This window comes from Amblyraja radiata, chromosome 3 (genome assembly GCF_010909765.2).
Source record: "Amblyraja radiata isolate CabotCenter1 chromosome 3, sAmbRad1.1.pri, whole genome shotgun sequence".
Lineage (NCBI taxonomy): Eukaryota > Metazoa > Chordata > Chondrichthyes > Rajiformes > Rajidae > Amblyraja > Amblyraja radiata.
The window spans coordinates 130,550,895-130,563,730 of NC_045958.1; the positions used below are offsets into that span (position 1 = coordinate 130,550,895).

General features: G+C 46.3%; 1 protein-coding gene across 1 annotated transcript in view; it reads left to right on the forward strand.

The window, feature by feature from the left end:
• spef2 (sperm flagellar 2) overlaps positions 1-12,836 on the forward strand; it is a 162,550-nt gene that overhangs the window by 13,493 nt on the left and 136,221 nt on the right. The window contains exons 3-4 of the mRNA XM_033018764.1: positions 889-1,132; positions 12,658-12,828. Of these exons, the coding sequence (XP_032874655.1) occupies positions 889-1,132; positions 12,658-12,828 (415 nt within the window). The remainder of the gene's footprint in view (positions 1-888; positions 1,133-12,657; positions 12,829-12,836) is intronic.

Here is a 12,836-nt window from a genome sequence, read left to right on the forward strand (position 1 = left end):
AGTGCAAGGTAAAACCAGTAAAGTCCGAGGGTCACCAATGAGGTAGATAGTACTTCATGAATGATCTCGCGTTGTGGTAGTTGCCTAACAGCTACCACAAAACAACTGGGAAGAAACATGTGGAAATGTGCGTTTTCACACTTCGATACCTTTTGCCCGATGGGAGAGGGGAGAAGAGGGAGTGGCCAGGATGCGGCACGTCCTTGATTATGCTGCTGGCCAAGAAAGCTTGAGGTGTAAATGGAGTCAAATGATGGTCTGGACTGCGTCCACAATTCACTGCAATTTCTTGCTGTCTTGGATGGAGCTGCTCCCAACCGAGCTGTGATACATCCTGATAAAATGCTTTTGATGGAACATCTGTAGAAATTGGCGAGAGTTGTAGGGGACATGCCGAACTTGCTAAGCCTTCTAAGGAAATCAAGGCGTGGTGTGCTTTCTTGGTCGTTGCTTCAATATGGGTGGTCCCGGAGAAGTTGCTGGTGATATTGCCTCCAAGGAATTTGAAGTTTCAAACCAACTCTACTTCAGCACCATGAATGCAAACTGGTGTATGTGTACCGCTTCATTTCCTGAAATTGAGCACTATCTCCTTTGTCTTGCTAACATTGAGAGAAAGGTTGTTGTCTTGACACCAGGACACCCGGTTCTCGATCTCAATATTTGGGTCAATTTCAAAATGATCTGTTATTGTAGGCTCTCAGTAATTACAACACTGCAGGTTTTAACATAGCCATCCCAATCAATATGCAGCTACATTTAAATGCCATGTTTACCTGCTCTAATCACAGCCAGTGCATGGTGTAATCAATGCCAACAGTGAACTGAATCACTCTGTAACCGTGCTCTCGGTCCCTCTGCCTATTAATCTCTCTCCTTTCTCCTCAGAAATGCTGTTTCCCAGGTCAATAACTTCCAGCGCCTGCTATCCACACTGCAGCTCTTGGGGGTGATCTTCAGTGATAATGTTGCGAAGGCACTCGTTGAAGAACAGCATGGAGTTGCTACCCGTCTCCTGTATCAGATCTACATTGCTCTCCGCAGGAAGGAACGTGCCAAGCTCCCCAGACTGACATTGGAAACCATGGGAGCAGCAAAGCTTGCTAGCATCAGCGCTGAGATGTACAAAGAGGTGAATGGGGTTAGAGTGGGGGGGGGGGGGTGGAGGTGGGGCAAGGAGAGAAAGAGACAAGTGGGAGAGAGGGACTGGGTGAAAGTGTATCATTTATCACCTCACACCTTAATGCTGTCCCAGACTTGCTTTCAATAGAGGGAGTCCAGTGAAGGTTCACTGGATGGTGGACTGCAGATGAACAGAGATTGTGTTTAGTTTAGAGACACAGCAAGGAAACAGGCACCTTGGCCCACCAAGTCCATGATGACCATTGCTCACCTTGTTTGTTTGTTTGTTTTTTTGCACAAGTCCGCGAGCATTGCCGCTTTTCATTTCACTGCACATCTCGTATGTGTATGTGACGAATAAACTTGACTTGACTTGACTTGACCTGTTCACACTATTTCTGGTATCCCACTTTCTTATCCACACTGGAGGCAATTTTCAGCAGTCAGTTAATCAACAAAACCTCATGTCTTTGGGTGTGGGAGGAAACCGGAGCACCCGGAAAAAACCCCACACAGTCACAGGAAGAATGTGTAAGCCCCTTACAGACAGCAACTGAGGTCCGGATCAAACCTGAGTCTCTGGCACGGTGAGGCAGCGGCTCTACTAGCTGTGCCTCTGTGTCGCCCCAAGTAGACTGGAATGTGTTTTCTCAAGTTAGAATGAGGGGAGATCACATTGAAACACACAGGGCTGGACACATGAGATGTAGGAAGGATATTTACCCTGGATGATGAGTCTAGAATCAGTGCTACACTCTCCCAAAAAATGTAGACCTTTCAGGACTTGGATGATAAATAATTTATTCCTCAGAGGGCAGTGAATATTTGGAACTCTCTCTTCAGGGAACTGTGGCATCTCAGTCAGTGAGTTCATTAAAAACAAAGAATGCTGGTTTATACCAAAGATAGATACAAAGTGCTGTAGTGACTGCGAACCAGGCAGCATCTCTGGAGAAAAGGAATGGGTGACTCCGAAGAAGGGTCTCGTCCTGAAATGTCGCCCATTCCTTCTCTCCAAAGATGCTGCCTGAGTTACTCCAGCATTTTAGGTTTATCTTCAGTGTAATCCAGCATCTGCAGTTCCTCCCTACACTACTTTTCTATGTTTCTTCAGTGAGTTAAGGTCCATCTGCTCGACCTTTGCCTTTTATCCCAGGAATCGCCCAAATGAACCCTTTTTGCACTGCCTCCAATGTAAACATGTTCTTCCCGAAATATGGAGATCAAAACTCCAGGAACAGTCCCACCAGGGGCCTGAAATTGCAACACAACCTCCTTTTGTTTAAATTTCACGCCCCCTTGCCAGAAAGGCCAACTTTCTTTAGCCTTTCTAGTTTACCTGTAATTCTGCTCCTAATCTCACCCCGTTAGTCTGGTTCAGTAAAACACTGAGTCAAGCACTGGATCAACTAAACTTCTTTATTCTCAAACACAAACACACTTCCTATACAACACCTAACCATACCGCGGATCTGATCCTTGTCTCTGTTCGTCCAAGCCGTTCAGCCTCGTGTGAATAGACACCTCCAGCAAGTCAGCACGGTCCCAAGTGCTACCTCAGAAGATCGAATCAGACTCATGTGGTGTCCCCTCTTATATATTGAATCGGACCCGTGGCGCGAAATACATGAGGGGGGGGGGCAACCCCTACAAACATAAGTAAAGATCATACAAAACATTAATTGACATTTCCCTAACCCAATCACAAAATACCCCGTTACATTGTTTCTACATAAAGTTCCTAATGGAAGACAGTTCCCCTGGTGGCGGAAGTGGCGGCGCTGTTAACAGCTGCGGCTCGCCTGCAATCCGTCTGTCTTTACTTTTTTCTGTTGTTTTTTTTGTCTTGTTTTGGTTAAGTTTTAGTTTGTTGGGTTGTGTTAGGGGGGGGGGAGTGAAACATGTTCTCTGTCTCTTCCTTCGGGCGAATGCGACTTTTTCTTGTCGTTTCCCCCTTCTCTGCCTCCGTCTGCGCTGAGGCCCAATGGCGGAGCTGGCGGCTTCCAGCCTGCGACTGACCCCGAGGCTCCGGAGGCAGAGCCAGCCAGGACTCACCAACGAGAGGCTGGCCGTCTTCGGGGCTGAGGCAGTGGTGGCCCGACTTGCTGGTGCGGCGTTCTGGCTTTCGGCGGCGGCCTGGAGCTGATGCAGCGGGGCTCGGAGCTGAGACTGCGGGACCCGGAGCTGGGGCAGCGGCCCGGAGCGGAGACTGCAGGACCCGGAGCTGGGGCAGCGGCCCGGAGCGGAGACTGCGGGACCCGGAGCTGGGGCGGCGGCCTGGAGCTGGGGCGGCGGCCTGGAGCTGGGGCGGCTGCCCGGAGCTGATGCTGTGGCGGGCCGTCTCGGAGCGGAGACGGCGTTCCGGCTTTCGGCGGCGGCGACATCACCACGGAGGTCTGCTGGACTGGAGGGCGGCATCTCCGGCCTGGATCGATCGCCTCAGCGCAGAGGGAGAACAAGGAGGGAAGAGACGGAGACTAAGACTTTGCCTCCATCACAGTGAGGATGTGCTTGGTGAACTCACTGTGGTGGATGTTTAATTTGTGTTTATTGTATGTTTTGTTTTTATTGGTTCTGTGTATGACTGCAGGCAACATAATTTCGTTTAGACCGAAAGGTCTAAATGACAATAAAGGAATCTAATCTAATCTAATCTAAGTAAAGAAACATTTTACCAGGTAACATAAACAATTTGGGCAAGGCCCCTTGTCTCAACCAATCACAAGATAACAGTACAAAGACCTTGCAACATAGTTAACAGTGGTATTATAACATACCTTTCCCCAACCAATCCTGTTCATGCATTTGCAGCAAGGCTCAGCTCTTTCTTCAAAACCCTCATACATTTTACAATTGAGGGAACATCTGGACATCATCCTGTACTCGGTTTCCTCCCAGGACCCAGATATTCCGGAGCCATGAACCTCATGGCCTTGCAGCTTTTGCAGAAAGATGCCAAGCAGGTTTTACAAAGGCAGAAATCCTCCATTTTGTCACATACCAATTTACCAATATCATCATACTCACACATAAACATTTTGTCTTTCAACTTCCTTTGAGCTAGAGACAGTGCAGAAAAGATTCACAAGAATGTCGATGCAAAATGCTCAGAGGGACAGGCAGCATCTCTGGAGAGGAGGAATGGGTGACGCTTCGGCTCCAGGCCCTTCTTCAGAATCGCAGGAATGTTTGTTGGCCAGGCGGAAATTGAGCTGGGGTTGCCGCTTCTTCTCTGCCCTGGCTGTGGTCCCCCCCCCCCCCCCCCTTGGTTATTCACAACCCCCCCCCCTTCAGTTATTCATGCCCCCTCCCCCCGCTGGGTTATTCACACATTCCCCCCCCCCCCCCCCCCCGCCGGGTTATTCACAACCCCCGCCCCCTCCCCCTCCTCCTCAAAAAGATAGCCAACATCATCAAAGACCCACACCATTTCACCATTGCCCTCAGGAAGAAGGTACAGGTGCCTGATAACTGCAACATCCATGTTCTGGAACAATTTCCCTACAGCCAAGCAAGCAAGAATTTCATTGTCCTATCTTGGATATATGACAATAAAACACTGTTGACCCCCGCCACCCTCAGGTCCCCCCCGCTTCCCACCCTCTCCCCCCTCCCCCCCACCGCCTCCACCCCACCAACGTGGGAACGATTGATTGCCTCCATAAATTCTATAGTTTTCCTTGTGGGGGTTTACATGGGTGATTGACTCTGGGGGGCGCCTGTCTCCGGGGTGAGCCCGTACGCCACGTTCCCCCCCCCCCCCCCCCTTCTCCCCCCCCACTGCATTGATGGATGGGGCCCAATGGGTCCCACTTGGTCTATATCTCTCTAAATCTCTCCTTGCCTCCCGTGGGGGCTTTGGGTGAGTGGTGTAATATTGCGTTGGGGTCTAGGCCTCCCGTGTTACAGGGACCCAAAGTGTCCCACTGGTCTTAAATGCTAACATTGAGTTTGCTTCTTTTACGACCGATTCGACGCAGATTAACTTTTTGGAAATCCTGCACCAGCACTCCCAAGTCCCTTTGCACCTCCAATTTCTGGATTCTCACCCCATTTAGAAACTAGTCTATGCCTTTATTCCTACTATCAAAATGCATGAATCCACACTTTACTACACTATATTCCATCTGCCACTTCTCTGCCCACTCTCCCAACATGTCCAAGTCCTTGTGCAGAATCCCTCCTTTCTCTGTACTACCTGCCCCTCCACCTATTTTTGTATCATCCTCAAATTTTGCATCATCCTCAAATCCCCTCGTCCAAATCATCAATATACAGCGTGAAGAGTAGCCCTAGCACCAACCCCTGTGGAACTCTGCTAGTCACTGGCAGCCAACCAGAAAAAGCCTTTTATTGCCACATTTTGCCTTCTGCCGTCCAGCCGACCTGATATCGATGCTAGTATCTGCTCTTTGATACCGTGGGCTCTTATCTTCCTTAACCGCCTCACGTGTGGCACTTTATCAAAGATATTCTGTAAATCTAAGTAAACATCATCTGATGTATACTGACTCTTCTTTGTCTGTCTTGCTATTTACTTTATCAAAGAATTCCAGCAAATTTGTCAAGCAAAAGTCATAAAGTCATGCTGATTTCGGACTAATTTATCGTGAACTTCTAAATACTCCATAACTTCATCCTTTATAATGGACTAAATCGTCTTCTTCGTCTTGCGTATGGCGTGCACAATCTAAAGTTGTAAGTCAACTTGTTCTATTTGATCTATTTGTTTGTGCACGTCGGGTTGATTGCATTAGTCGTAACAGGGTGGACCACGTGAAGGTTGCAATCTCCCACCACACAACGATCTTACCAACCACCAAAGACAGACTAACTGGCTTATAATTCCCACTATTCTGATGTTCCCTTTTTGTGTAGCGGGGTAATATTGGCAATTTTCCAATCATATGGGACCACTCCTGACTCAAGTGATTCCTGAAATATTACTTTCAATGCATCCACAATCTCGAAAGCCACCTCAAGAACCCGAGGGTGCAGTCCATCCGGCCATGGTGATTTATCCACCTTCAGCCCTTTCAGCTTCCCAAGCACCTTCTCCATAGAAATAGTCACTCCACTAATTTCCACCTTCTGACTCTCTAGAATTTCAGCCAAAAATGTTATTCAACTCCTCTGGCCGTCACTGGTGAACACATGACCCACATAGTTCACCTCACTCATTCGGAATTTGCACTTTAGGGAGTTAAATTTGAGGTTGATCTCTTTGGCGCGGTCTAGAACTTTCCTTAAGTTTGCGGCGTGTTTTTGGACTGCTTGTCCAGCAACAAGAATGTCATAACATTGATGGAGCATGGGTAACCTGCAAATAGTTGTTCCATAGTGCACTGAAATACTTCACTTGCCGAGTTTATGCCGAATAGCATTCGCAGGAATTTGTAACGTCCAAAGGGTGTGCTGAAAGTGGTTAGCTTGAAAGAGTTGTGATCCAATGGAATCTGCCAGTATGAACTAGGCATCCAGAATTGAGAAAACAGTTGCTTTGCCCAGCTGCGCTGCAACATCTTCCGCTGTACGCATGGGATGGTGTGGTCGTTTGATGGCAGTATTTAAATCTTTAGGATTGATGCAAATCCGTATTTCTTCATTATTCTTTTTCGTTGCTACTACCGTGGTTGAGACCCGATCCGATGGGTCAATGACAGGAGCAATCACACCCAGAGTCCCCATTCTGTTGTGTTCATTTTGTATGCGATCCCGCAAAGCATGGGGAATCCTGTGTGCAGGACGGACAACTGGTAGGACAGGGTCGGTTGTAATTGTGTACTTGATGGGAAGCTTGCCCAGCTTGTCGTCAAAAAAATTTCTCGGAAAATAAAGAAGCTCAGATTGTAGACACGTGACGCCAGATGGCACTGTAACTTGACTCTTCCAACAAGGAGCACTGTACCCTCTCCAAATGGATGTAACGTTGTGGCGGTCTGATTGATGACCTAGGTTTTCCGAATCCTGTTAAGTTCAGATAAGGACAGAACGAACTCCAGTGTCGAGTGTGGCAATAACACTCGTCCCGTAAATGAGGAGAGTAACCATGGCATCTTGGTGTTGATGAGACAAGTCTGACAAGGAATGTATCTTTATACTCCGTCTCTCGATAGCAGGCAGTATGTTCTCGTTAGTCAGAGAGGTTGATGTAGTTACGTGGGAAGGTTTTGGCTGTAAGCTCTCTTGCTCTAGGAGGTTCGCTGATTGCTTTGTCTCTACTCTGTTCCCACGCGAGTGGCAGCAGCTGTTGAAATGATTTCTGCATTTACAGTGGTAGCAAACTTTTCTGTAGGCCGGACATTGTTCACGAATGCCTGCATGCGAACCTCCACAGTTCACACAATTGCTAATGAATCCGACACCTGATCTACCGGGCACTTGGGAAGGCTGGTGCTGGGCCTGATAAAATGTGCCAGCAACATTTACATCATTGGCAGAGTGGGGACCCAGGCCCAGAGATTTAGTGTGAGAGTCTGTCATCTCTGCAACACGACAGCGATTCTTAGCCCTTTCCAGAGTGAGATCTGCATCACATATAAGTTCATCACACACCTTGTCATTGAGAATACCATAAACCAGTCTGTCACGTATAAGACTATCACATAGATTTTCAAACCCGCATCGGCTGGTGATGTGCTTTAAACAACTGATATAGGCTTCAACAGGCTCACCTTATCTTTGGCTACAGGAAAAGAATCTGTGGCGCTCCATTACGAGATTAGTGCATAGCTCACACAGTTGTCAGAATTTGTTCAGCAGGCAGACGGGGTCATCTATAGTTTCTGCCGGGACTATATGAACATGTCGAGTGGCTTCTGTACCAGACAGATTGAGGAGAATGGAGGCACGAATGTCTAGCGCTGCGGCATGATGCGCTGCATGGATATACATGGTGAAGTCCTTTTCAAAGATGTGGCAATGCTCAGCGAGGTCACCATCAAACACTAAAGGTTCACGCTTACGAAGTGTGTCAGTCATAGTAAAATAATAAACTTGTTGCGGTCCCTGGGGGTTAGAACAAAAAAACATAAACTAAAATAAACTAAAACCAACTAGGCAAGTAAGGGGTCCATGATAGGACACTATGTTGAAATGATCAGACCCACACATAGAGGTTATAACTCATAGACTTTATTGCAGTACAAGCAGAGGGAACACAAAGTGCTTTCATCCCCGAGTCTGCATCAAATCTGAAGAGAGAGAGTGACGCATTGACAAATAGGACGGTGTGTCCAGGGTAGCGATGAAGATCTGGACTAGACTATGTAAAGAATGTGTAGCATGCATAATCTGTGTACTGATATATATCATCTATCTATATCTATATATATATTACTAAAACTCTCATCTTGACCACTTCCTGTCTGCGTTGTAAATAAATTTGCTCAAAAACTATCCGCCATAGCGCTACGATTTTTCGCCACCTTGCCATTCTCCATTTGCAAGTGAAATAAGTTTTTTTTCGATCGGTGAAACAGTACAAAATTTATGAAGGTTTTCAAGGTTCCCCCTCCACCACAACCCCCTCCCCCACCCCCCTCCCCAGCCCCCCACACCCTCCCTTCCCCACACACCCCTCCCCCCCCCACCGCCCCTCCCCCACAATCCCCTTCCTTACCCCGCCCCCCTTCCCCACATCCCCCCACCCCCTCCCCCACACACACTTCTCCCCCACACACCCTTCCCCCACACCCTGCTCCAACACACACCCTCCTCCCCCACACACACCCCTCCCCCACACCTCCCCTCCTGCACCCCCTCCCCCCCCACCCCATACCCCCCACCCCCACAACCCCTCCCCAGAGTAGTGGAACATTGCTTTGGGGGAACGGGTTGCGTTGGGGGAACAGGTGAGTGGTGGAATATTGCGTTGGGCAAGGGGTCCTGTTGGGGTGGACCAGGCCTCCCATGTGGCTGGGACCCAACGGTTCCCACTTAGTCTAGTATATAGTAAAGACATACTAATCTACACTTGTCAGCCACTTTCTCCCCCTAGAATCTTTCTTCCTCTTTGAAATGAAAACATCCTGTATCTTCCGGATTATTCCCAGAAATTCCTGCCATTGCTGTCCACCATCATCCCTGCTGGAGTCCCTTTCCAGTCAATTTTGGCCAACCTGGTTTTCCCAGTCTACCTGCACATTGTAATCTCCCATGACCGGGGTATTGCCTTTTTTACATGCCAAATGTATCTCCTGATGTAACGGACCCTATATCCTGGCTACTGTATGGGGGCCTGTAAACATTAGTGTATTTTCACCCATAATTTCTCAGCTCTATCCACAATGACCCTACATCTTCTGATCATATGTCACCCCTCACTAAGGATTGAATTTCATTCCTAACCAACAGAGCTACTCCACCTCCTCTGCCTAACATCCTGTCATTTCAATATGACGTAAAACTCTGAATATTCGGCTCCCAGCTCCGATCCTCTTGCAGCCACATCTCAGTAATTCCGACAACATCATAGCTACCAATTTCTAACTGTGCTACAAGCTCATCCACTTTGTTTCTTATACTACGCTCATTCAAATACAACACCTTTAATTCACTATTCACCTTCCTTCTCACAACGGTCCTTATTTTAACCGACCTTACCCTTTCTTGAACTTTCCTTCCCATTAATTTGGGAGACTACTTTAACATTCCCTGTACAATTTTTCCTTTTAACTCCACCCTTACATTTCCAATTTGCTGGCCCCAACCCCCCACTATTTAGTTTAAAGCTCTATCTACAGCCCTTGTGATACAGTTAGCCAGGAGTCTGGTCTCACTCGGGTTCATGTGAAGTCCGTCCCATCGGATCAGTTCCCTCCTTCCCCAATACCCCACAAATTCTAAACCACTTCATCCACACCAGTTTTGGAGCCAGGCGTTCAACTTTCTTATCCTCTCAACCCTGTGCCAATTTGCACGCGGCTCAGGTAGCGATCCATACTCTATTACCTTCTTGGTAATACTCTATTACCTTCTTGGTTCTGCAATCCCTCTTTGGCTCTGTGTCCTCACTACTTGCAAACCCATGAACCATCAACAAATCTGCCTACAGTACACATGGTCCCTTTGCACAAGTCATTAATGCAGACTGTGGATACTTGGGGCCACAGCACTGATCCATGGAAATCTGAAAATAGCTCCCCTCTGCTTGTTTTCTGCTTGTTAGCCTCTCCCCTGTACATGCCAACATATTACCATCAAACCAGTATGTGCATACAGTGTGTGGTAACCTTATCTCAGCAGACATCTCATCGAATGCCTTTTTAAAAAGCAAATAACGCTGCTGGTTTACCCTCGTTCCTCCCTGTCATGCCACCCTCTGAGAGCTTGAACAAATTTGTCACCCATGATTTCACTTTCAGAATACCACTGTGATGCTGCTTGTCCAGTGCGTTTCAAAATGGATTCCAACATTGTCCCAATGACAGGCATTCAGCTAACTCATTGACAGATTTTATTCTTCTGCCTAGCACTTATCTTGAACAGTGCTGTTATGTTTGTGGTATACCAGTCCTCTGAGGCCTGTCAAGGATCTAGGGAATATTGGTGGATTTTAACCAACACACCCAATGTCTCTGCAAGCACCTCTCCCATCTCCTTCCACACACACACAATACCATCATCAGGTTCAGACTACATGTCGGCCTTTACCAAGCCCACTACTTTCACTCTAGTGATGGAATCATTTTGTTCCCATTCCCATTCTTGCTCCTTAATTATTATTATCATAGCTCTCATTATTGGTGTTTTTATTTGTGTGATCGATCCAAAATAATTATTTATAACCTCTGCCATTCTATTTACTATTATTAATTCCTACTTTCATTCTTTAAGGGATTATTGTTTGCTTTATCCACTCACTTCCTTTTTATAAACTTGTCAAAGCTTATACTCTCTGTTAATATGATATTTTAATGTACATTCCTACCCTACCTGCAAAATGATAAACATTTTAGTCCCCTTCTAAAAGGTTTTCCAAATGTTTCCACTGATTTTCACAGCGTGATTGTCCTTCCTTTCCATGTGATCATCATCTTACCTTCCTTCGACACACAGAGCCGGTCTTCTTCACTGAAATATACCTTTGCTGAAGTTTATGAAATAATTCCTTAAATGTCTGCTGATCCACTGTCTTGCTTATTAATCTATTTCCAGTCTAGCCACCGTAATTGCCTTTATTAGGAACACTAGTTTCTTTTTTTAAATATTTATTTTATTAGAAGCAATTGTACAAGGAGAAAGTCATCGACATAACAATGATACAATGATACAATTTTCGTACAGCTTCAGTTTTAACATTTTATAAACTGATAAGTGAATTGGAAAAAAGTAAAAGGGAAAGAATGAAAAGGAAGAAGACAGATACGAAAAAGAAAGAAGAAAAAAACCCCTGAACTAGCAAAGAAATGAAAAAAAAAGAAAAAGCAGAGATATATCCCACTACCTTTCCCACCCCAATAGTTTCAGGCGCAGATTTCTCACCCTCAGTGTGAATTTTAAATCATACCATCTAAGACATCCTTCACTACGAGACCATGTGTTAATCCTGTCTTAATGTACAATGTCAGATCAAAAATAGCCTGCTCCCTGATTGGTCCCTCACCCTATCGTTCTAAGAAACCACTTTCAACACATTTCATGAACTTATCCTCAAGGCTACCATTGAAATTTGATTTGTACAATCTCTACAATGATTAAGGTTCTCCGGTGTTGGGTCACTACACTTCACAGTGTCCAGCCTCCCAAAGAGGTGGCTCACCACCTTCTAAGGGCAGTTAATGATGCAGTTAATAATTGGTGATCAATACCGGCCTGGCTGGCACATTAATTGCTGGTGAAGTGATTTGACCGTAAATAAAGTGATCTAAGATTACAACAGGATCTTTTTCACCAGGGCCAATGGGCTGAGGAAAGTTTAGTTAAATTATTCAGTTAAATATGAGCGTTATAACAAGAGGCTGGAGAGGCTAGAAGTTTTGTCTCTGGAGCAAAATAGGCTGAGGGGTGACCTTTTTAGAGGTATATAAAATCATGGCAGGCATAGATTAGGTGAATAGCCATAGTCCTTTTCCCAGGGTTGAGGAGACCAAAACCAAAGAGCGTGGGTTTAAGGTGAGAGGGGAAAAATTATAAAAGGGTCTGAGGATCAACATTTCCATATGGATGGTGTGTAGAATGAATGAGGAAGTGGTGGAGGCGGGTAAAATTACAACATTGACAAGACAGATCTTGCGTACGGCATGCACAGCCTAAAGTTGTAGGTCAACTTTTTCTATTTGATCTATTTGTGCACGTCGGGTTGATTGCATTAGTCGAAATGGGGTGGACCACATGAAGGTTGCAATCTCCCACCCCGGCAAGACGGATACATGGATAGGAAAGATTTGGAGGGATATAGGCCAGGTATAGGCAACTTGGTTGGCATGGATTGGGTGGGCTGAAGGCCTGTTTCTGTGCCATATGGCTCTTTGACTAACTGCTGTGATTCTGTGGATGCTGACTGGGATGCCTTTCCTTGTCATGTTTTTGCAGCGTCTGAAGTCGGTGATTCCACGAGAAGTTGATGTGGTCCTGCGTAAGGTTTCTACGCACTCTGTGGTTCAAGACAAGAGCATCGAAAAGGTGATGACCCATAAGGAAAAGCAAGAGCTGCAGAAACAACGCACCCATCAGGATGAACAGCAGGCACAAAACCTGGAAATGGTGGGTCT